The sequence below is a fragment of the Aedes aegypti genome, chromosome 1, assembly GCF_002204515.2.
Source record: "Aedes aegypti strain LVP_AGWG chromosome 1, AaegL5.0 Primary Assembly, whole genome shotgun sequence".
In the NCBI taxonomy this organism is placed as follows: Eukaryota; Metazoa; Arthropoda; class Insecta; order Diptera; family Culicidae; genus Aedes; species Aedes aegypti.
Window position 1 is genome coordinate 130,616,102 of NC_035107.1, and position 24,415 is coordinate 130,640,516.

Genomic DNA, 24,415 nt, shown 5'->3' on the forward strand with positions numbered 1-24,415 from the left:
AATCCTGATTTCGTTGCTCGCTCAACAGAAGCATGCAACAAATTCAGCGGATCAAACATTACTGACGCACTTTGTTTTTATTGCACAACGCAAACCGGACACGACTGACCCTTATCTTTTTGCATCCTTTATACTTAGGGGAACTTACATATTCTCGGCAGTCTAAGCCGATGCCGCGGTTCTTTTGTAATTTTCTCGGACATCAGCAGACAAATTACGTGTTTATTTGTTTGTTTACATTTATGCGCTGCGCAATCCTCTATCGATTCACACCGACAGACTTGTGAACATCTTTTTGGAAACGTTTTTGCAACGCTGCGAACATCTCTTGTCAGTGTGACTATTGTCGGCAGCCTCATTCTCTTCGGCAACTTTCCCATAAGCGCTGCAGGCGAATCTGTTCGGCAGCTCCAAAACAGTCGCATTTTGAGGCGTGTTCATTTGATTTGATGACATCTCTGGCGAAATTGTTCGTGTCGTCTCGAAAATCTCGTCAGCGGGAAGCTCACAGAACAAGGAATCAGCTGAATGTTTTCATTGGTGTGTTTTGATAGAAAAACACTTTGTATTTGGCGTTTGAAATTTGGTTGCCGATAATAGTCGCATGGTGCCGAAGCCGTAAGGCCCCAATCACAATGTGAACGGCAACGCGGTACAACGGCAAAACGACATGCCCATCTTGATCTACACTTTAGTTATCAATCCCATGTTGACTAAATCCTTTTCAACATTGACTTGACAAGTAGAGTGTAGCTCAAGATGAGCTTGCCGTAATGCCGTTGTACCGCGCTGCCGCTCACATTGTGCGTGGGGCTTAAGTCTCCCTACTTAATTCTGGTGCCTGTTCGATTTTGGCGATAAAACCGTTCGATTTTTGCAACACGGAAATACATATACAATAAAATGGATTATTGTCAGTCACCAATCCTTTAAATCTCAATATTCCGGTGGGCTTTTTTCAGATTTATCATGTACATTTAATTCGTGTTAATTATTATGGTGATAAAAGCATTTATAAAACAACCGTTCGATTTTGGCACGGTTTGATTCAGGCAACACTGTATTGCCAAATTTGTAAGGACTGTTCATTTTATAAAGTGGACACCTTGTACATGCAATATCTTTTTAATTTATTAACAAAATAGAAATAGGTTTTATGTACTTCGTTCAACTAGTATTGTATAATGTTGTGATAATAAAAAAGTTACCAAAATAATTAAATTTCTCACTCATAAGGTATAACGCTTAGAACGGTCGATTTTCTGAGGTTATCAAAATTAATGATTATTAGAAATTGGCTGGAAAATTCGACATTCTATATTTTTATTTTAAAAAAAAGACTTGTTCTTCGGAAGTATCATCAACCAGAAGCCTGCTAAAATTATCTAGTGATTTTTGGAACAACCATTTTTCAGATATCATAAAACCATTTTTCATCGATTTTTTCAGAGAAAAATATTTCAAATTTAAGTGGAACAAATACGAGGAGAATTTTTAGGTTTAAAATACTTCCTGGCGGAAGTACTAATATAGTTTTAATATGAATAGTAACCTACGCCTTCATAGATTTGGTTATTTAGTCTCCACGTCAAATTTTAAGCACAATAGAAAAACAAAAGCTTTATTTTCAAAAGACCTCTCAAAGCACAATGACAATCATCAACATTGGGAACACTGTTTCACTGAAATTGAAGTTATTTTCCATGTATTATTTTCAAAATGTATTATTCTGAGATTACCCATCACAATATTTGAAAAAAAAAAACGGTTATAATTTTGTCTGGATCGATGAATACGCGAAGATGATTTTAAAAGTATGAGATTTTTTAAGAAAACGACAATAAATAGTAAAATTTGTACCTAAGAATGTGATAAAAACTCAAGATTTGGCTCTTACTTACTTACTTATTTGGCTTTACATCAATTATCTTGATAAAGCCTCGCCAACAATATTTCGCCAATTCCCTCGGTTCATGGCCGCTTCTCTCCATCCTCGACTGTGACCCACGCTCTCCAGGTCCTGGTGTACCTGGTCAATCCACCTAGCTCGCTGCGCCCCACGCCTTCTTGTTCCGACCGGATTCGTGGCGAACACCATCTTTACAGGGTTGTTGTCCGGCATTCTTGCAACATGCCCTGCCCAGCGTATCCTTCCAGCTTTAGCTACCTTCACGATACTGGGTTCGCCGTAGAGTTGAGCGAGCTCGTGGTTCATCCTTCGCCGCCACACGCCGTTCTCCTGCACGCCGCCGAAGATCGTCCTTAGCACTCGGCGTTCGAAAACCCCAAGAGCTTGCAAGTCCTCCTCGAGCATAGTCCACGCCTCATGCCCATAGAGGACTACCGGTCTTATGAGCGTTTTGTACATCGTGCATTTGGTGCGGGGGTGAATCTTTCTTGACCGCAGTTTCTTCTGGAGCCCATAGTAGGCACGACTTCCGCTGATGATGCGCCTTCGTATTTCCCGACTAACATTGTTGTCAGCCGTCAACAAGGATCCGAGGTAGACGAACTCGTCCACCACCTCGAAGGTATCCCCGTCTATCGTAACACTGCTTCCTAGGCGGGCCCTGTCGCGCTCAGTTCCGCCAACCAGCATGTACTTTGTTTTCGACGCATTCACCATTAGCCCGACTCTAATATCCATGTCGTCCGCGAAGCAAACAAATTGTCCGGATCTCGTGAAAATCGTGCCTCGACTGTTAAGTCCGGCTCTCCGCATAACACCTTCAAGCGCAATATTGAACAACAGGCACGAAAGTCCGTCGCCCTGTCGTAGTCCCCGCCGAGACTCGAACGAACTGGAGTGTTCGCCAGAGATCTTCACGCAGTTTTGCACACCGTCCATCGTTGCTCTGATCAATCTTGTGAGCTTCCCGGGGAAGCTGTTCTCGTCCATGATTTTCCATAGCTCTATGCGGTCGATACTATCGTATGCCGCCTTGAAATCGATGAACAAATGGTGCGTAGGGACCTGGTACTCACGGCATTTCTGGAGGATTTGCCGCACGGAAAAGATCTGGTCCGTTGTCGAGCGGCCGTCGATGAAACCTGCTTGATAACTTCCCACGAACTCGTTTGCTATAGGTGATAGACGACGGAAGAGAATCTGGGATAGCACTTTATAGGCGGCGTTTAGGATGGTGATTGCACGATAATTTTCACACTCCAGTTTGTCGCCCTTTTTGTAGATAGGGCATATAACGCCTTGCTTCCACTCCTCCGGTAGCTGTTCCGTTTCCCAGATTCTGACTATCAACCGATGCAGACAAGCGGCCAACCTGTCCGGGCCCATCTTGATGAGTTCGGCTCCGATACCATCCTTGCCAGCGGCTTTGTTGTTCTTGAGCTGTTGAATGGCATCCTTAACATCCCCCATCGTGGGAGCTGGTTGATTTCCGCTGTCCGCTGTGCTGACGTAGCCATCGCCTTCGCTGTCCTGACCTTCTGTGCCTGTGTTCTCTGCGCCATTCAGGTGTTCATCGTAGTGCTGCTTCCACCTTTCGATCACCTCGCGTCCGTCCGTCAAGATGCTCCCATCCTTATCCCGGCACATCTCAGCTCGCGGCACGAAGCCTTTGCGGGATGTGTTGAGCTTCTGATAGAACTTCCGCGTTTCTTGAGAACGGTACAACTCCATCTCTTGGCATTCCACCTCTTCCAGGCGGCGCTTTTTGTCCCGGAATAGGCGGGTTTGCTGTTTCCGCTTCAGTCTGTATCGTTCCACGTTTTGCCGCGTACCATGCTGCAGCATTCCAGCCCGCGCTGCATTCTTCTCCTCTAAAACCTCCTGGCACTCCTCGTCGAACCAATCGTTTCTTGAGCTCCGTTCCACATATCCGACAACGTTTTCGGCAGCGTCGTTAATGGCTGCTTTGACTGTCCTCCAGCAGTCCTCAAGAGGGGCCCTATCGAGCTCTCCCTCATCCGGCAACGCTGCCTCAAGATGCTGCGCGTACGCATTGGCGACATCCGGTTGTTTCAGCCGCTCGAGATTGTACCGGGGCGGGCGTCGGTACCGTACATTGTTGATGACGGATAGTTTTGGGCGCAGTTTCACCATCACCAGGTAGTGGTCGGAGTCAATGTTGGCGCCACGATAGGTTCTGACGTCGGTTATGTCGGAAAAGTGCCGTCCATCGATCAAAACGTGGTCGATTTGCGATTCTGTCTGCTGAGGTGATCTCCAGGTGTACCGATACGGGAGGCTGTGCTGGAAATAGGTGCTACGAATGGCCATGTTCTTGGAGGCGGCAAAATCTATCAGTCGTAGGCCGTTCTCGTTCGTCAGCCGGTGGGCGCTGAACTTTCCAATCGTCGGTCTGAACTCCTCCTCCTGGCCAACCTGAGCGTTCAAATCTCCTATGATGATCTTGACGTCGTGGCTTGGGCAGCGGTCGTACTCGCGTTCGAGCTGCGCGTAAAATGCGTCCTTGTCATCATCAGTGCTTCCGGAGTGTGGGCTATGCACGTTGATTATGCTGAAGTTAAAGAATCGGCCTTTGATTCTTAACTTGCACATTCGTTCATTGATCGGCCACCACCCGATCACGCGCCTTTGCATATCACCCATCACTATGAAAGCTGTTCCCAGCTCGCGTGTGTTGCCGCAGCTCTGGTAGATGGTATGATTACCTCTAAACGTTCGCACCAATGCTCCTGTCCAGCACACCTCCTGCAGCGCTACGATGTCGAAACCGCGGGTCTTCAGTACATCGGAGAGTATGCGAGTACTTCCAATGAAGTTGAGAGATTTGCAGTTCCACGTACCGAGTTTCCAATCGCTAGTCCATTTTCGTCGCTGTGGTCTTTGCCGATTGTTCCGGTCCGTATTCTCTCGTTGACGTTCCTGTGCTGATGTGTTTTTACGGTTGGCTTGCAGGGCCTGACACCAACCCCCTAGATTTCCGGAGGACCATTCCCCCTAAATGTTCGGAGGGCCATAGTGCGCAGTTTAGCTTAGAGTCCTTCTCTGGCACTCGGACGATGATCAGCCGCCCCTGACATGGGGAACAGACGCTGTTGTGAGCCGCTCCTAACGTGGAGTACAGACGCTCCAGGTTTGCAAAAGCAAACCCCCCCTTCCCTGTCAGCATACGACCAAAGTTCCCACCGGGGGTTGGTTACCCGATCTTCCCCAAGGTTACTCGTACCCCGGCCAGTACCACGAGGAGGTAGGGATAGGAGTTGCTGGGCAAGAGGCTAAGGACCGCACAAAGGGGTCTATTTTATTCCTGCAGGTACGCGAGGTACCAATGGTACGCCATGCCCAGCCATTTACCGCGCCATTTGGCTCTCTTTCTTACAAATATAGTTGCTTTAGTAATCTAAACCAATCTTAAACACGCTTTTTACTTTACTGTTTTTGCTGAGAGTAAAAGAATGGTGCATCAGCAAATTGGGCCACAAGGAATAAATCATTAAAATGACCTAATGTCAAAATATGGTGGAATATTATTGATGTTTTGAAGCTCTACCTTTAGTAGAATAGTAAAAGCTACCAACATACAAGTTGTTCATAAAAATTAGGACTTTTTTCATGTGAAAAATAATGCTTAACTTTGATGAACAATTTTTCTTTGGAGTTTTGGGAAACACTATTTAGATCTTCAACCAAAAGCATTTTGTAAGTTGTTATATTTTCATAACATTGTAGAATACAAGTTGAACGATGCACAGAAAACCGATTGCGATTTTACCAAAAAATAAAAAAAGATAAAGCATCAACAAGGTGTCTTAATTAATTCTATGAATTGTGATTTAGTTCAGAGAGAACTGTCACGCCATGGTCATTATATAGGGTGTAAAAATAAATTATAGTAGGCCACAACGAAGTTCCAATTGGGCTGTTGCTGGGGAACGGCTAACAAACATTATCAAATCTCAATTGACGCAATGGGTCAAAAATCTTGTAGTGTAATGGTCAAATTAATAATAGACTTAATATTATATTTATAAGAAAAAGATGGTCATTTTGAATTCAGATATCTTAAATATATCAAAATAGGGGGATTAGGGACATGATGATCACCCGGGGCGAAACGGACACCCCCTCAATCCCTGAAAATATGCATACTTCACCAAAAGCTTATACACTGCATGAAATCTGCATTGCATTTGAAATGTTTGGCGGTAGAAAAGTTTATGTTTTGCTTCAATTATCCTCTGAAATTTGAATATAAGCTTTTCTCTGCTTAAATTTAGCATACACACTTAAACGGATTCGCCGAGAACCCAACAGCTGATATCTCGGTAATAATTTGACGATTCTCGGTAAAACTTTTACTTTAACTTTGGATTGCCGAAATCTCGGTAAAATAAGTACCGAGATTCGGCATTGAAAATTACCTAATTCTCAGCTGTTGGGTTCTCGGCGAAAAGTTTTACTGAGGTCGGTGAAGTAATTTAAATGTGTACCTATAAGTAAGGTGGTGGGAGAATCTTATTTTTGAGCAAAGTAACAAATACAGAAAGGTTATTATAAGCTTTTATGATAGAGGAAGAGCCCGTCTACATATTGGAACGACTGGCAGTCATTAATTATTCTGGAATCATTTTTTTTTTCAAGTGTTCATTTTGCCCCGATACCATTTTACCAGCCTTGTTTTTGACCTAAATTTCCATCACACTTTTACATGTGATATTTTTTTATTACCATGAATGAATGTAGCATGTCGTACTAACATCAAACTTGAAAACTAGCCGGGAGAAAATTGAAAAAATGTAATTGTATGCTCTTGAAAAAAAAAAGTTTGCTTGATGTGTCCATTATGCCCCTAATTCCCCTACACATCCGGCAAACCAGGCCCATGACAACCATATATCAATACACAGTGTTCTTCGTAGCCAGGATGTCCCGGGCGATAAGTGAATATCGCCCACTGTCAGTTGTAAGAACTGTGAAAATAAAGACCATTGTTTTGTTTAATTGTTTGTTATGGTTTTATTATCAATTTTTGATATTGTTAAATCAGAAAATAATGTGCCAAAAAGTTGAAGCACATTCAACATTTCGATGACTTTGGAAGGAGAGCAAACATTAAAAGGCATCCTGCAAGCTTCCAAGCAAGTAATCAGTGATTTTGATTGCGACTCTTCCTCGATTATGGATCATAAACATTAAACAAAACTTCGCATTCTGATTGCACTCTCGATTCAAATTACCCGAAAATGAGTAAACACATGGAGATGTTGACTACGCTAAAAGACGTCCCGTGCCATGGGCCTGCGGCAAACTATGACATTTGGTAGATGAAATATAGCGTATTTCGGAACATTGTTAAATTTTTGCAAAAACTTGCAACTTTTTGAGTAAAGTTATGTTCAAAATTATGATATTTTTACAATAATTTGTTCAAAATTAGAAATAGTAAAAAACGTAAAATTAAAGTGATTTTCACATTTTCTACCATAACTTTGTTATTTGAAATCCAAGAACTTTAGTGTTTTCGACTACATGTCGTATTTTTACACGTTCTAAAACTTTGCCAAAGACGTGAAAGCTCTGGGACGCGAAATAAAAAAGTTTGCATCGCAGCGCCACCTATGCGGCGAAATTTCCAACTAACTTTTATCATCAAATTCAAGAAAAAAATAAATTCAAGATAAGTCTCCTCTGACACCAACCCGGAGAAATGCACTCCTAAAGCACTAGAGGTTTTGTCTGGCTAAATTCTGCTCTTGGCCCAGTGTGGAATGTCTGTTGAATATTTTCCTTCGAGTCATTTAGGAACACCCCAAAGGATCTTGCCCAAGTTCTTCATTAGTTTTTGGAAAAAAAACCATCAAAAAATCCCTAAAGCAAATCGTCAAGTTTCCTCAATAATCGTATTGAAAAGTTTCAAAGTTGGAATGAATTCTTCTTTTCAGGACCAAAATTTCATTGCTAAGTAAATTTGAGTAGATATTGTGAGGAATCGAACAAGAAAGTTGCTAATTAACTTTATGCTTCATTGTAAATCGTGGGAAGAATTCATAAAAAATCACCAAGAGCTGTCCGAGAAACTTGACAGATATTTACCAAGAATCTTGATAGAAAATTTCAGGCAAATATATAATTTCCCTCACGAAGCTTATGAACTTTGAGTGGAATAAGTTGAACTCTAAGAATTTCGATTTTTATCAAATGTCACAGACCTCTAAGTGACAAACGAAGATTAACAGATGTACATTTACAAAATATTCGATGATGGAAGTATACCCAAGAATGCTGAAATGGATTCACGGCCCCTCTGAGAAGTCGTCACGCGGATCACCGATTGAGAAACCCTGGACTAGGTTATGTTTTCAATGCACAATAATATCTAATATATATGTGCATGTAAAATCACAAAACATTCTAAAAACAACCCATTGAAACATACGTAAATTTTGTTTCAGTTTTGTCTCAAATTCGGAACGTTACTCATTTCCCGAACACTCGACTTTTTAAAACATTTTTTCAAAAACACAACTCAAATTCCTTTTATATGAACCCTGAACATACCAATTACTTCGAAATCACTACTGATTTGAATATGAGTCATGTTCGGAATATGAGATAAAACGTTACATCTATTCCAGTCTCATGGCTTATTTTTTGTCTTTATTAATTAATTTTTAACCCTAGACTAGTTCATATCGGGATAAACAAATTTACTTTTGTAGCAAGTACGCTTTATTATTTATTATAAATTCTTTGTTAAATTTAAGACTGTAAATATTACATGTTATTTTGTTATTTGTCAATTAAAGATTTGTAAATTTATTAAACTTTGCATGCCCATTCGTTTTTCCAAATTAATTTCCAATTCAATCACCGCCAATTGCTCTCATAGAGAATATACGACATAGTTACTCACGCCTAAAACGAGTGTCTTGAGTTCCCTATGGTCAGCTACCAGGAAAGCGCATGGTTTTGCAAGCCTGTTGAGCGTCATGATGCCACCCAAAATCCGCTTGGGTCGCGGGCACTGACCCATATGCCTATGCTATTCAGGATGCGTTGACCTTTTCCTTGTTCGGCATTCCACGCTTGTCACGAAGCTTAGCGAGCAAGCTGACTAGATGGTTTGAATAGTCAGTTGGAATGAGATGCACGACTTCGGGAAATATTGCAGATAAATTCCTTTGATGCTCGGTTTCGCGAAATTTAACTTCGTTGAATTTCGCGAAGTCTGGGGACAATGTTCAAAAATTGCGGCATCTGAGGATTACTCCAGCCTCGAATCGTGCACTTTGTTCCGTTTCGTGGAAGAGGCAAGAACGGTCTAGTCTTGTTACCGTGCCGTAGTGTGATTGTGAAGTTAAGCGCAAAGTCAATTACGCGCAAGCAGATTAGTTTTGTAGATAGTGTAGTGCGTTGATCAGTGTTGACCAAGGTTCGTGGCAGCATAAGGTGAAGCCGTCACACTACATATATCCACTTCGACCGTTTTTGACCCCACGCAACGGCTTCAAAGCTTCCCGGGGTACACGTGGCCGGAGAAGGACGCGATCGCCAATTTCGCGCCTTTGGCAGGCAAGCCTACTATATCGTTCAACCAGCAAGAGTCGAGAGGAGACCAACCCCCCTGCAGCGAGCATCGTAGCACCAAACAAGCCAGCACGCCACCGGAGCAAATTGCCGACGGCGCCTCAACTTTGGTTTGCGCGCCGCGCCACTGCAGGATCGAGCGTTTGTACCGCGCTGACGCGTAAGCCCGCGCACCGGTGAGGGAGACACCACCAACCGCATCACCCGTTCGATCGCCATCCCGGCGAGAGTACCAGGCTGGAGGTAGTGCGCTAATCTGCCCCAGTCATCGTAAGCGTCTCCCCACCCACATCAAAACCCTAGGTAACCGTGAGTACTATTGCATGCATGTTTGTTAGTGTCGTCCATGGCCATGTGACCCAATAGAGGCACAACAACATTATTTTTGCTAGTCCGTCATAGCCCATAATTCGACGGCTCTAGCATAGAACTCACCCGAGAGTGAGAAGTGATGGTGTGAGCTCCCCGGAGCGAGTGTCGGAGTTGGAGCGAAAGAAGAGCGTAGCAGCAGAAGATCTCGCGCATCGAGTGCGCGCCGCAGGAGAAGTGATCCGCACACACAGATAGAATAGCTAGAGGGAATCAGTGGGAAAGAGTGTAGTCTAGGCCTAGAGAATGTAGAGAGCAGGAGTGCAAATAAAGCATGTAAATTAAATTTCGGAGCAATCCATGTACGTTTCCAAATGGAGTAATCCATGTATATTTATTCTTCCCCAATAAAGTTAGTCGGCTCCATACACGGAGGAAAAAGCTCTATTTGTTTTGAATGTATTTAGTTAGTGTCTTCTAAGGTCTCTATGTTGCTTCGCGTTCGTTTGTAGTCTTTTGTAGTGATTTGCGTCGTTTACTGGGTGGTCAGCCCGAATCTGACTTTGAGACAGTTCTTTCGTTTTCTGCGGGCTGGGACAGGTGAACTTTTTGGACTGGACCTGTGAAGAAAAATCCCGCCTTTATAACTTGTCCTCAGCCGTTTATTGGAGGAATTTATTTGTAAGATTTTCTTAAGTTGATGTGTCCGCTCGGAAACGTGAAGTACGACGGACTATTTGAGTCAGCCAGTCAGCTTACTCACTAATAAAGTGACCCTTCCCCAAGAAGGTCTCAAGCCGGGCAACGCAATCTTTGTTGGGTGGTCTCCTTTCGGAGTGGCGCATAAGCTACCCAATTTCAAAAGTAAGCTTGACAGGCTGGCCCGTTATATTTGGCGCCCAACAATACAAGGCTTTTTAAGATTTAAATTGTAGCTGACTGTTGTAATATAACTTTTCGTATTTACCCATTTTTGTTGCATGTCTTAGCACAATTTATATTGAAAGTGTGAAATTCATTGTAAGGGAACTCAAATTTTGTGAATTTTCGATCAATATATTTGATTTCGTTGTTTTTGTATTTAGGTTTATAATTTTTCGTTTATTTCAATAAACATCAATCATTTGTCTAATTTTGTTCATTTGTTACATTGTTTGGTTCATATTTGTATCATTTATTCCTTACTGTTATTTATTGCTATTTGTTATTTATTCCTTACCCTTAAATATTTGCTAATTAATAAGGTAACTCCTTAGTCGATTGTTCTTAAATAAGTGTATATGCAATTTAGTGCGGTTGATTTTTCTTGTCTTTGTTGTATTTCTGGTTGATTGTAGCTTCTGAAATTATACAAAAATGAATCAATTATTTCCCCGAGCCGAAGATCTCACTCTCGAAGAGATCAATTATGAGTTCGTTATTCGACATCAACCAGAAGAAGTTTTTAAGCTCGAATTGTCAGGCAAACAAAGACATTTGAGACAACTATTCAAGGAAGATCAGAAAGAAGGGCGTAACCATCGTTCGCCTTACTCAATCAGCGAGGAAGCGTCACACATCGAAGGCAGAATAGAAAATTTAGCAAAGGCATTGGAGAAAAGGATAGAGACCAAGTTCGAATCTCGGGTAATTCATTACTGGTATCGGGTAAAAAGGGCTATTGCGAGGAATGATGAAGAGATGAGAATGAGAAGAGACTTGATTTGTAAAATTGAAAGGATTATGCAGGACTTTCAGTTTGGGCCGTCGTTATCTCCTTACAAAACGCAAAGCAATACAGTCGTTCAAGTCAGCGAAGAGGGAGCTGCTGGCAAAACTATGAACGCAGACGCAGGAGTAAGTCAAAGGTCAGAATCTTCAAATCACATGAATGACCTTTCTCAGTATGCTAAAGGTGCTATTCCTAAGGGAATGAGTCATTCACTCCAAGAAACTGTAGGGAATCCTGAGCCAGAGTTTGTGGTCTCGCGTAAAGAATGGGAAGACATGAAGGCAATGATGATGAGTCTGATGAATAGAATGGCTGGTGCGAATCCGAATGACAGGGTTGGAAGTGTAGGTAACGATAGCCAAAGGTCACGAAGGTCGGAAATAGAAAGGCAGGAACCACCTAGAGTGATTGAACCACCGTACAGTTTTCAGCAACGTGCAGTTAGACCAATATTAGAGTCAAGGGACTCAAGCACGGACAATTACAGTGCTCGTATACATCGGTTACCAAGAGAGAGCTTTGGCCCAAGCGACGAAGAAGACGATTACCGACATCATCGAGCAAGAGAATTTCGGGCTCTTCCAAGATACGGTGTAAGGAGAGATCGAGAGCAGAATAATCGGATAGAGAAATGGAAGCTGCGGTTCACTGGCGAACCTAGGTCCATGTCAATCGAGAACTTTCTTTATAAGGCCAAGAAGTTAGCAGAACGAGCGGGTGTGCCCAAAGAAATTTTACTTCGTGACATCCACTTACTGCTTGAAGGCGCTGCGTCGGATTGGTTTTTCACGTTCGTAGATGATTTGGACACATGGGACGTTTTCGAAACCAACATTGTCTACCGTTTTGGTAACCCAAACAAGGACCAAGGAATCAGAACGAAAATTCACGAACGCAAACAGCAAAGAGGAGAATCTTTCATAGCTTTCGTTACGGAAATCGAAAAGCTAAACAAAATGCTTTCTCGGCCGTTGTCAGCGCGGAGAAAGTTCGAGATAGTCTGGGACAACATGCGGCAGCATTATCGGTCCAAAATTTCTATTGTGGAAGTTAATGATCTTCAACAACTGACGAGGCTGAATTACAGGATTGACGCAGCTGATCCCCAGTTACAGTACCAGACTGGCGATACCTCTCTACGACGACCCATCAACCAGATTGAGGCGGAAGACACCGACTACGACAGCGACCAGTCCGCGCCGGTGAATGAAATAAGAGGTCGATACAACAGAGACGTTCGGCCAGGACAGAACAACAACCGAGAAAGACGGAATCAACAGCTGAGTGATCCAAACCATCAAACCAGAAGAGGGGAGCAAACAACGCCGCCAATGGCCTGTTGGAATTGCCAGAACGAAGGACATGGCTGGAGGCAATGTAATAAGCCGAAAGTAGTATTTTGCTACGGTTGTGGGAATCTAGGTAGGACAACGCGAACCTGTGAGCGTTGCTCCAGGAATTACGGAGTCCCACCGGCTGAACAGCAGGGAAACGAATAGAGGGGTGTAAGTCAGGGAATGCAAACATCCGTGTGCAAAGAGAAGTTCCCAAAATACCTACGACAAATCTAGCATACGATCCGTTATTGCAGCTATATCACATCAAGATACGGGTTAATAAGTGCCCGCATATTAAGGTAAAAATTTTTGATTCAGACTGGGAAGCTTTACTAGATTCCGGGGCGGGGATAAGCGTTCTTAATTCGATTGAGGTTGTAGAGAAGTACGGCTTTAAGATACAGCCTGCGTCAATAAGAGTAAGCACTGCAGATGGGTCTAATTACGGATGTCTTGGCTATGTAAATATACCTTTCACGTTCAAGAACATCACGAAAGTTATCCCTACGATTATAGTCCCAGAAATTTCCCGGAATCTGATACTTGGAGCAGACTTTTGGGATGCATTTGGGATAAAACCGATGATCGATGTAGGTAGTGGACCAGAAACGTTAGAAACTGTCACTCCAAGGGACAAGAAGGTTCTCTGTTTCACCATTGAACCATCGACGGAGCTACCAACGATTGAACAGGATGAAAATGACGAGACTTTGGACATTCCAGTTTATGAAGGCCCGACAGAATCCGTGGCTGATCCAGACAATATCGAGACGGAGCACAAACTGACCGAAGTGCAGAGAGTGCAGTTGTTAGAAGTCATCAAGCGGTTTAAGCTAACATCAGAGGGAAAGCTGGGAAGAACGAACCTCATAGAACATGAGATCGTTCTCAAGGAAGGTGTAAAACCTCGAAATCCTCCGATGTACAAGTGCTCACCTTACGTCCAGGAGGCAATCAATGCCGAAGTGGAACGGTTCAAGAAACTTGACGCCATTGAAGAGTGTTATAGCGAGTGGACGAATCCACTCGTCCCAGTCCCGAAAAAGAATGGGAAAGTACGGGTGTGTTTGGATTCCAGAAGGATCAACAAACTTACAGTGAAGGACTCTTACCCAATGCGCAATATGCAAGACATATTTCGGCGATTGGGTAAGGCCAAATATTTTTCGGTAATTGATCTTAAGGACGCCTACTTTCAGATCCCCCTGAAAGAGGACAGTCGAAATTACACCGCATTCCGTACCGCTAAAGGAGTGTTTCGCTTCAAGGTGTTGCCGTTCGGGGTGATGAACGCACCTTTTACGATGTCGCGTCTAATGGACAAGGCAATTGGATTCGATTTAGAACCATTCGTCTTCGTTTACTTAGATGACATTGTCATCGCCTCCGAAACCTTCGAAGAACATCTTCGACTTTTGAAGATTGTGGGAGAGAGATTGAATAAGGCAGGGTTAACGATTTCCATAGAAAAATCGCGTTTTTGTAGGAAACAGGTCATGTACCTTGGATATTTGTTGAACGAAAGCGGGGGTAGCAATCGACTCGGCACGCATTCAACCGATTTTGGATTATGCTCGGCCGAGGAACCAGGAGGATATACGCAGGCTCATGGGTTTAGCGGGATTCTACCAGCGGTTCATAAAGGACTACAGTCGAATCACAGCCCCAATTACAGATTTGCTGACCAAGGAAAACAAGAAGGTGATTTGGACCAAAGATGCAGAAAACGCGTTTAATGAGTTGAAGTCGGTGCTGACTTCGGCACCAATTTTGGGAAACCCTGATTTTACGAAGACCTTCACCATTGAGTCAGATGCGTCGGATCGTGCGGTAGGAGCGGCTCTGGTCCAAGAGCAGGACGGGGAGACCCGCGTGATCAGCTATTTTAGCAAAAAGTTGAATCGGACGCAACGACGATATGCAGCAGTGGAAAAGGAATGCTTGGGAGTGCTTTCCGCCATTCACCATTTTCGGCACTACATTGAAGGCACCAAATTCCGGGTGGTAACGGACGCACGCAGTCTGCTCTGGTTGTTTAACGTGGGAGCAGAGACCGGAAACGCTAAGTTGTTGAGGTGGGCACTCCGGATACAAGCGTATGATTTCGATTTGCTGTATCGGAAAGGAAAGGCGAATATAACCGCTGACTGCCTATCTCGATCAGTGGAAGTTGATGCGATTACGGCATCACAACCGGACAACGACTACGAAGAACTGATGGAAGATATTAAGACTAACCCGGTTAAGTACAAAAACTACCGAATTTTGGACGGAATTGTGTTTCGGTACTTGAAGATCAAAGATCGATTGAGCGACCCGAGATTTGAATGGAAGCAACTGCCCATGGAATCACAGAAGTTGGATGTCATCAGGAAGGAGCATGACAAGGCCCATTTCGGGTATGAAAAGACATTGGCAGCGGTAAAACAGCGCTACTTCTGGCCAAGGATGAACGGGGAGATAAAGAAGTTTTGTCGGGAATGCCTAAAATGCCAGATGAGTAAGTCGGGGAACATCAATGTCACGCCTCCGATGGGTTCGCAGAAGCCAGTAGAATATCCGTGGCAGTTCGTGACCTTGGACTACGTAGGTCCACTGCCTCCGTCGGGGAAGAACCGAAGTACGTGTCTCTTGGTGGCCACTGATGTATTCAGCAAGTTTGTCCTCGTGCAACCCTTCAGAGAAGCAAAGGCTAACTCGCTCGCTGATTTCGTCGAGAACATGATCTTTAGACTCTTTGGGGTACCTGAGATAGTCTTGACCGACAATGGTTCCCAATTCGTGTCTAAGCGATTCAAGGATTTGCTGCAAGCTTACCACGTGAACCATTGGTTGACGCCGGCCTATCATCCTCAGGTCAATAATACGGAACGAGTCAACAGGGTTATTACGACCGCCATTCGTGCGACGCTCAAGAGAGACCACAAACACTGGGCGGACGATATCCAGTCCATAGCAAACGCTATCAGAACCGCGGTGCATGATTCGACAAAGCACAACCCCTATTTCGTAGTGTTTGGCCGCAATCAGGTTTCTGACGGTAGAGAGTATGGTTGGATCCGTGATAATTACAGACCGAAAGACGATGATGACGAGGAGAATGTTGTTACGGATAGGCGGAAGAAGTTGTTTAGCGAAATTAGAACGAATCTTGCGGCGGCGTACAAAAGGCATGCCAAAACTTACAACTTGCGCTCAAATTCGAACTGTCCTGCGTATGTGGTAGGGGAGAAGGTCTTGAAACAGACATTTGACCTTTCAGACAAGGGGAAAGGGTTCTGCAAAAAGTTAGCCCCTAAGTATGAACCTGCGGTGGTTAGAAAGGTACTGGGTACGAACACGTACGAACTTGAAGACGATTCTGGCAAGAGAATCGGTGTTTACTTCGCCAATCGACTCAAAAAGTTGCATTCTCCATCGTCTAACTAGAGGATGGAAGGTTTTTCCAGCTATGTATTTCTTTAAGAAGGACCACTAATTGATGAACAAAAACACCTACGAGGTCAAAACATCTACGGACAGATCGAAGGACTCGTGTTAAGGAAGTTTTTCAACTGACTTGCACTGAGTGTACCGACTGATCCTAATACGAAGACAAATTTTGAACAATTTACGTAAAGCGATTTCCAGCTATGTATCTCTTTTAGAGGGACCACTTTTTGAAGAATGAAAACACCTGCGGGGTCAAAACATCTACGGACAGATCGACGGACTCGTGTGAAGGAGGTTCTTGAACTGACTAGCACTGAGGGTACCGACAGAGCCTAAAACTTCAACAAACTTTTAAACAAGCTATGCAACTTTTGAAAAAGTAACTACGAACAACTAAGATTCAATAAAATACCGAAAAAGGGCAGAATTCCACCTAACAAACCACGATTCATGATTAGAGAAGACGCGAATACCCAATCAAGACTTTCTCACTCGTTAGTGAGCTGTATATATGTAAATATTAGTTTGTTAGGTAGCCTAGTTCCCTATCACTTAAATTTAGATTAGTACTTAGCTTAAATTAGTTGAAATTTCCAAATTAACTCACGATTTCCTTTTGTGGATTCGTAGTATTGTCTCTTTTTTTTTCGTTGATCGAGCGATACTTGTATATAAGTCTGGTTTCCTTGTTCTTGTCAGCCAGCGTTGTAAATATCCTAAAAATAAGAATTGTTGAATTTTTATTATTTATTTACTTACGTTATTTATATGCTTAGTCTTTCGTAGTTCCTTAGTCGATTTGAAGTCAAACACCGTTTCGTTCTCAATTTTTTCACGTCCTCTTCCGTCCTAAGTCCCATTATCTCCTAGGAAGTAAGTTCTCACAGGTGGAATTATACTTTCACCTAGCACCTGTCCTCGTCCATAGTAATATTAGTCAAGTCCATCCTTCAATTACGTCCTTTTTTTAACCCGTCCATATAGTTTGTCCAAAGATCCTTCTGTAGTAGTAAGTTTACATTTCCAGTCCCAGTTTCTCATGTAAACATTACGTCATATCGTTCTTCTTTTTCGTCGTTTGAGATGGTCCGTTTTCGTACTCCGTCCATTCAACCATAAAGGTTACTATAACAAGTCCTTCTTCTTCCTCTCGTACTTCGCTTTCACTCTACGCTCGATAGCCCATAGTTCTTTAGTCACCTGTAAATAAATAAAACAAACAACTTACACCCGATAGATTGGAACGACAGAATAGGGTACTCTCCTGAATGCCAGACGTCCTGAAGGCGTGAAGACTTTCTGTTGTCGCCGTTTTCCGCGATTTTCGACACTTTTCTGCGAAACGTGTCCTCCATATCGCGAACTGATACATCTTCTGTTCGTTCTTTCTGAGTTTGGCAGTATGTTTTAGAGTTGACATTGTATGTGTGATAGACCGGTCAAATTGAGAGTGAGTGCGCGCGTGTCGGAGTTGGATTCCGGTACGTATTTGAGTGTATGATATGAATGAATGGTTGGTATTTTTGTGATTTCGTGTGTTTCTTAGAGATCTTTTAGTAGTCGGATATTTTCTGGCGTAGAAAGATGCTCTCAAGGAAGAATTTGAGTTTCGATGTTACAGTGAGCACATTTTGCGGATGAGAGACTCCGTAGCTGCGAACTGTAAATAGAAACGGACCCCTTTAGTGAGGAAGTTGGTGTCTCGCTATGCTCGCTACGCGCTGGGTGAGAGACAACCAGACCTACTTGCTAGTTTTCGTTCTTGTGAATGTTGTTCGTAAACGTTATTTGTTGATCGGCAATGTCCTGGTGTAAAATAATGTTTCAGTAATTTATGTGAGCTTGCTCAGAGTTGTGCACGATTCTTGAGTTGAAGCCGTTTTCATGTTGAATTTTGAGATTTATGTGTATGAATGAGGTCATCTACGTTATGTTCTGTCAAACAAAATAGTTTCCGTAGTCTCAATGTTGTTACCTAGACTCTCGAGCGAATTTTTCGGCCTACCCCTATTTCTTTTTCTATCTGTAAGCGCATTTGAAAGATAATTATTAGATTTTCGCTGGAGACCGGAGACTAACGTCGCTGATGGTCAGTAGCAGTCAAGCTGTATAATGGAACTTGATCTGTAAATTGAGAAGGAGTTGACTTCGGTTAATGATGAACTTATATGACCCCGAAAATCGAAAAATATTGATCTTATGCGTCTTGCTTGGCCTACGAAAATTTGATTGGCTATTTTCATCTCCATTTTCAATGCCAATCAAATTTTCGTATTTTTAGTGGGGAATGTTGTAGCAAGTACGCTTTATTATTTATTATAAATTCTTTGTTAAATTTAAGACTGTAAATATTACATGTTATTTTGTTATTTGTCAATTAAAGATTTGTAAATTTATTAAACTTTGCATGCCCATTCGTTTTTCCAAATTAATTTCCAATTCAATCACCGCCAATTGCTCTCATAGAGAATATACGACATAGTTACTCACGCCTAAAACGAGTGTCTTGAGTTCCCTATGGTCAGCTACCAGGAAAGCGCATGGTTTTGCAAGCCTGTTGAGCGTCATGATGCCACCCAAAATCCGCTTGGGTCGCGGGCACTGACCCATATGCCTATGCTATTCAGGATGCGTTGACCTTTTCCTTGTTCGGCATTCCACGCTTGTCACGAAGCTTAGCGAGCAAGCAGACTAGATGGTTTGAATAGTCAGTTGGAATGAGATGCACGACTTCGGGAAATATTGCAGATAAATTCCTTTGATGCTCGGTTTCGCGAAATTTAACTTCGTTGAATTTCGCGAAGTCTGGGGACAATGTTCAAAAATTGCGGCATCTGAGGATTACTCCAGCCTCGAATCGTGCACTTTGTTCCGTTTCGTGGAAGAGGCAAGAACGGTCTAGTCTTGTTACCGTGCCGTAGTGTGATTGTGAAGTTAAGCGCAAAGTCAATTACGCGCAAGCAGATTAGTTTTGTAGATAGTGTAGTGCGTTGATCAGTGTTGACCAAGGTTCGTGGCAGCATAAGGTGAAGCCGTCACACTACATATATCCACTTCGACCGTTTTTGACCCCACGCAACGGCTTCAAAGCTTCCCGGGGTACACGTGGCCGGAGAAGGACGCGATCGCCAATTTCGCGCCTTTGGCAGGCAAGCCTACTATATCGTTCAACCAGCAAGAGTCGAGAGGAGACCAACCCCCCTGCAGCGAGCATCGTAGCACCAAACAAGCCAGCACGCCACCGGAGCAAATTGCCGACGGCGCCTCAACTTTGGTTTGCGCGCCGCGCCACTGCAGGATCGAGCGTTTGTACCGCGCTGACGCGTAAGCCCGCGCACCGGTGAGGGAGACACCACCAACCGCATCACCCGTTCGATCGCCATCCCGGCGAGAGTACCAGGCTGGAGGTAGTGCGCTAATCTGCCCCAGTCATCGTAAGCGTCTCCCCACCCACATCAAAACCCTAGGTAACCGTGAGTACTATTGCATGCATGTTTGTTAGTGTCGTCCATGGCCATGTGACCCAATAGAGGCACAACAACATTATTTTTGCTAGTCCGTCATAGCCCATAATTCGACGGCTCTAGCATAGAACTCACCCGAGAGTGAGAAGTGATGGTGTGAGCTCCCCGGAGCGAGTGTCGGAGTTGGAGCGAAAGAAGAGCGTAGCAGCAGAAGATCTCGCGCATCGAGTGCGCGCCGCAGGAGAAGTGATCCGCACACACAGATAGAATAGCTAGAGGGAATCAGTGGGAAAGAGTGTAGTCTAGGCCTAGAGAATGTAGAGAGCAGGAGTGCAAATAAAGCATGTAAATTAAATTTCGGAGCAATCCATGTACGTTTCCAAATGGAGTAATCCATGTATATTTATTCTTCCCCAATAAAGTTAGTCGGCTCCATACACGGAGGAAAAAGCTCTATTTGTTTTGAATGTATTTAGTTAGTGTCTTCTAAGGTCTCTATGTTGCTTCGCGTTCGTTTGTAGTCTTTTGTAGTGATTTGCGTCGTTTACTGGGTGGTCAGCCCGAATCTGACTTTGAGACAGTTCTTTCGTTTTCTGCGGGCTGGGACAGGTGAACTTTTTGGACTGGACCTGTGAAGAAAAATCCCGCCTTTATAACTTGTCCTCAGCCGTTTATTGGAGGAATTTATTTGTAAGATTTTCTTAAGTTGATGTGTCCGCTCGGAAACGTGAAGTACGACGGACTATTTGAGTCAGCCAGTCAGCTTACTCACTAATAAAGTGACCCTTCCCCAAGAAGGTCTCAAGCCGGGCAACGCAATCTTTGTTGGGTGGTCTCCTTTCGGAGTGGCGCATAAGCTACCCAATTTCAAAAGTAAGCTTGACAGGCTGGCCCGTTATACTTTCCTTCCGAAGGAAGTCACCATTATGATCATAAGTGACTATCTAGGGGGTGGTATTGAATCTCAGATACTTTAACCATAACATCAGGCTCATCACCTACCGTCTCCTGGTTCAAAACTGGTGGTTATTCAAGAATTAGCTCATGTGTTCATTATTAAATACATATTGCATGCATGTATGTGTCGTACAATTATAATGCATGCATGCATTGTCAAATTCCGAATACTCCGCTTTTTTGGGCGAATTTTCAAGAAAACCCCTCAAATTTCTCCACAGGATGATTAATTCTTCTATGCTTTATTTAAAAGTTGTTAAATATCAATTTCAACCCTTTAAATCACCACTGTTCGGAAACACGGTAATTAAATTCATGGACAAAGTACCATCCGGTTTGCTTAGTGCAAACAGCTGTTACCGTACGAATTTGAGGTCGACAATTTTATTGGAAAAATTGTCTTAATCCTTCAAATTAGCTATCATCAATGCAGCTTTAATATGTAATGTCTTAAACTGTAACAAAAAAGTTATTCCACAATCCCATATTTTCAATTTTTCAATGTTCTGTCGGAATATTTGTTTCCAATCTGAGCGTTTGAGTCGCAGATAACTATCATGACGTCTTGATTCGGGCACTTTCCGTAGGCTTTATAAAGGCTCTCATAGAATACATCCATTGGGCTTATAGTTTGATACGCATGTATCCTAATCAGGCTGTAATTGAAAAATTACATTGATTCGCTCGCTTATCGGTGTCCACCGAATAACTCAGTTCATCTGCTACCCGATCACTATAAAGATGAATCAAAGAAAAACCTCGAAACCCAAGAGCACAAATTTAGAGAACCAGACAACCATAAAGCTGAAAACTTGATCGATTGGTCACTCGCTGGTGGTGACCGATAGATCACACATTAGCTTGATTGGTTGATACCCTTAACTTGTGCTCTTCATAATTTGAGGTTTGGCTTTGATTCATCTGCACCTTAACGCATCCAGAACAGACTAGCATATCAAACTAACTAAACTTGCCTTCGTAATCTAAAGTTTGTTCAAAAGTTGAAGACTTTAAACATAATAAATCCTTAAAAAATATTTAAATGCCAAATATTTTCTTTTTCATTCTATAATTTCAGAGTGCGGAAAATGCAAAATCGGCACCAAACGACTAAATCTAAGCAAGTTTTGCAAAAGAGATTACGGTAAGTATACGTGGCTATAATATACACGTTGAATATTATGCATATCATGTTGAAGCACTTGCATTCACATTACCTATATCTATTCATCCCTTGCAATTAGATATTTTATGTTTCTACGGAATGATCTGCCTTTAAAATCGACTTAACAGTCCGTTAGTTCGATTCTTATTTGACATCAGCATTTCGCAGCTGAAAACCTATCCAGCATCCCTGGCGTCGACGGAAAATTGATTAGATTTTATACTTCCTTATTCAATTAAGGTCTTTAGCTAGTTGACGATCCACCGCTGAATTTAATCCTATAAAAGGTTAACAGTGTCGATGAATTTTTAGCTCGCCGTTCAGCGGAGAAGAAAATTTCACTTCTCGCGCATTTTTATAGCTTAATGCTATTAGCAAAGTCTCGTCTCGAACGTCGTTCAGGCAATAAACTAATTTTTATGACCGAAGCGTAAGATTGCTAAATGTCATAACTACATCATAGTCTTCAAGTTGAAGTGCACTGTACTTAGATACTGCGGTGTGGATGGTGCTATTTCCAGCCCTTGCTATAAGTTTCACTTCACACCTTATTGTCACAAAGTAGTGCTATGCCCGTCCCATCATCGGAGAGTAACTTCGAGCAAATTAGTCACGGACCATTTTCCTAAGCGGCTTAATCGAATAAATAAGCAACTTTTCATTTCTCAATCATACCGGCAAAACCATGTCCAAGACAAACCAATCAACTCCTAAGAAGCTTATAGATTGAACTCTGAAGTGCAAAAAATATTGCACGCACGCAACCTGTCCTAATCGATTTATGATCTCGTAAGTGACTATTGCGGTGTCACTTCTGCCGCTTTTTGCTGCATGTAATTGGTAGAATATGGTTGACGTAAATAAATAAACCGGTTAGAATTGTGTTGTTTTTGTTTTATTTAATCTACAAAAGGAAAATGTATCTCTATGGCTTTAGAAAACATGTACCTATCTGGAAACAAAAAAAAAATAAAACATAACTGTTATTCACGCAATTCTTATGATCCATTTTCGTGGGTTTAAAAATGTTACCAACAAATTTAATTGTATTTGAATTTATTCAGAATATTCCGAAGTAGTGCTTCAAGCCAAAAAATATTAAGTGGATTGTTATTCACAAGATACATGCATATTTGACATGACTACTATTTAAGCCCTTTTAATCATCCATCCTATGGGGAAAAGGAGAGGGACAGAAGGAAGCAGGTGGTGGTCCATAAGCTGGAAGACCACTATCAGTGAGTTGTCGCAATAACTTATCATCTACAATATTTCTCAAAAGTGTTGACAAGATTCTCCTGTGGGACATCCGCAAAGACTTAATTTTCGAATTGCAGCTTGACGTAAATGATGGTCGACAATCCAGACATTTTAAAAGAAAAAAACAAGACTGGTTGTTCTATAACTCAAAGTAAAATCACTTCAGAAACGGGGAATATACCCGGTAACAAATTGTGTACACTTAGCGTTGTCTAAACCTATATGCCTCAAATTCCTTCTGCTGCAAAACTGGATAAATCCCATATGCTGCAGAAGATTTGAAACAAGTAAAACTGTTAAGTGTCCATTGGATCGATTCAGTGGATACGATATTGCAAGTTGAAGCCAGAGACACGGAACTTAATAAAAAGACATTTGGCCCATCCGTAGATATTATAGTCCACGCATCTGGAGAAATAAACATTCTAAAACTTCTTCATCACAGGAAGCAAAGTCAGCATTAGATATCCGAATTTAGTTAACTGGATTTGAATGATGATTGCAACTCCCCCACATGCTCCATCCAGTCGATCAATACCGGGTACCCCCGTTGGTTTGACCACATTTAATCTGAACACTTTTTAATTTGTACCCCGCTAATTTGCACATCGTTCAGATTAAAAATGGTTCAAACGTCATTCAGCTCATGGAACGGAGTAAAGTGAAATGGAACGCTGTGGAACGGAACGCATAATCAAAACAAAACAGCCAAAAGGGTAACCAGAAGTACGATTTTCTGTTGTTCGTAGGGTGACTACAAGTTCAAATTAAAAAATTAACCCCGATGGTTTGCATGAGGTACCGTTCAAATTAGAGGGGGTGCAAACAAAAAAGTTTGGATCTATTTTGAGTTTGGATCTAGGTTTCAAATAAGTTTCAGTAATAACTGCCATATTATGTTATTAGCTGTTAGAAAATCAAATAGCTCGTAAAAAACGATTCAATAAACGTGCATTCTAATTTAAAATAATTATAAACTTATTTGGATCCATTAGAGAAACGTAATCCATAAACAATTTTAGTAGTAAATTTTTACATTAATTTTTACAGCTTCAGCCATAGTGCTGGTTTAGAGCATTGCATCAATCATTTGACTCAAATGTTCAGTTATTATTATTTATTTGTTTGGTGTTACATCAATTAATTTGATACAACCTCGTTAACGATGTTAGGCCAATTTACTCGGTCCATGGTTGTGTCTCTCCAACTTCGATTTTGGCCCACGGCCAAGTAAATATAGTAGCTGAATAATAATTTATTCAGATG

General features: G+C 42.3%; 1 protein-coding gene across 2 annotated transcripts in view; it reads left to right on the forward strand.

Annotated features, from left to right (window-relative positions):
- Window positions 1-24,415, forward strand: part of LOC5576881 (netrin-B) — a 275,274-nt gene that overhangs the window by 244,746 nt on the left and 6,113 nt on the right. For both annotated transcript variants that reach the window (XM_021847767.1, XM_021847759.1), the window contains one exon: window positions 21,803-21,868. In XM_021847767.1, coding sequence (XP_021703459.1) covers window positions 21,803-21,868 — 66 coding nt within the window. The remainder of the gene's footprint in view (window positions 1-21,802; window positions 21,869-24,415) is intronic.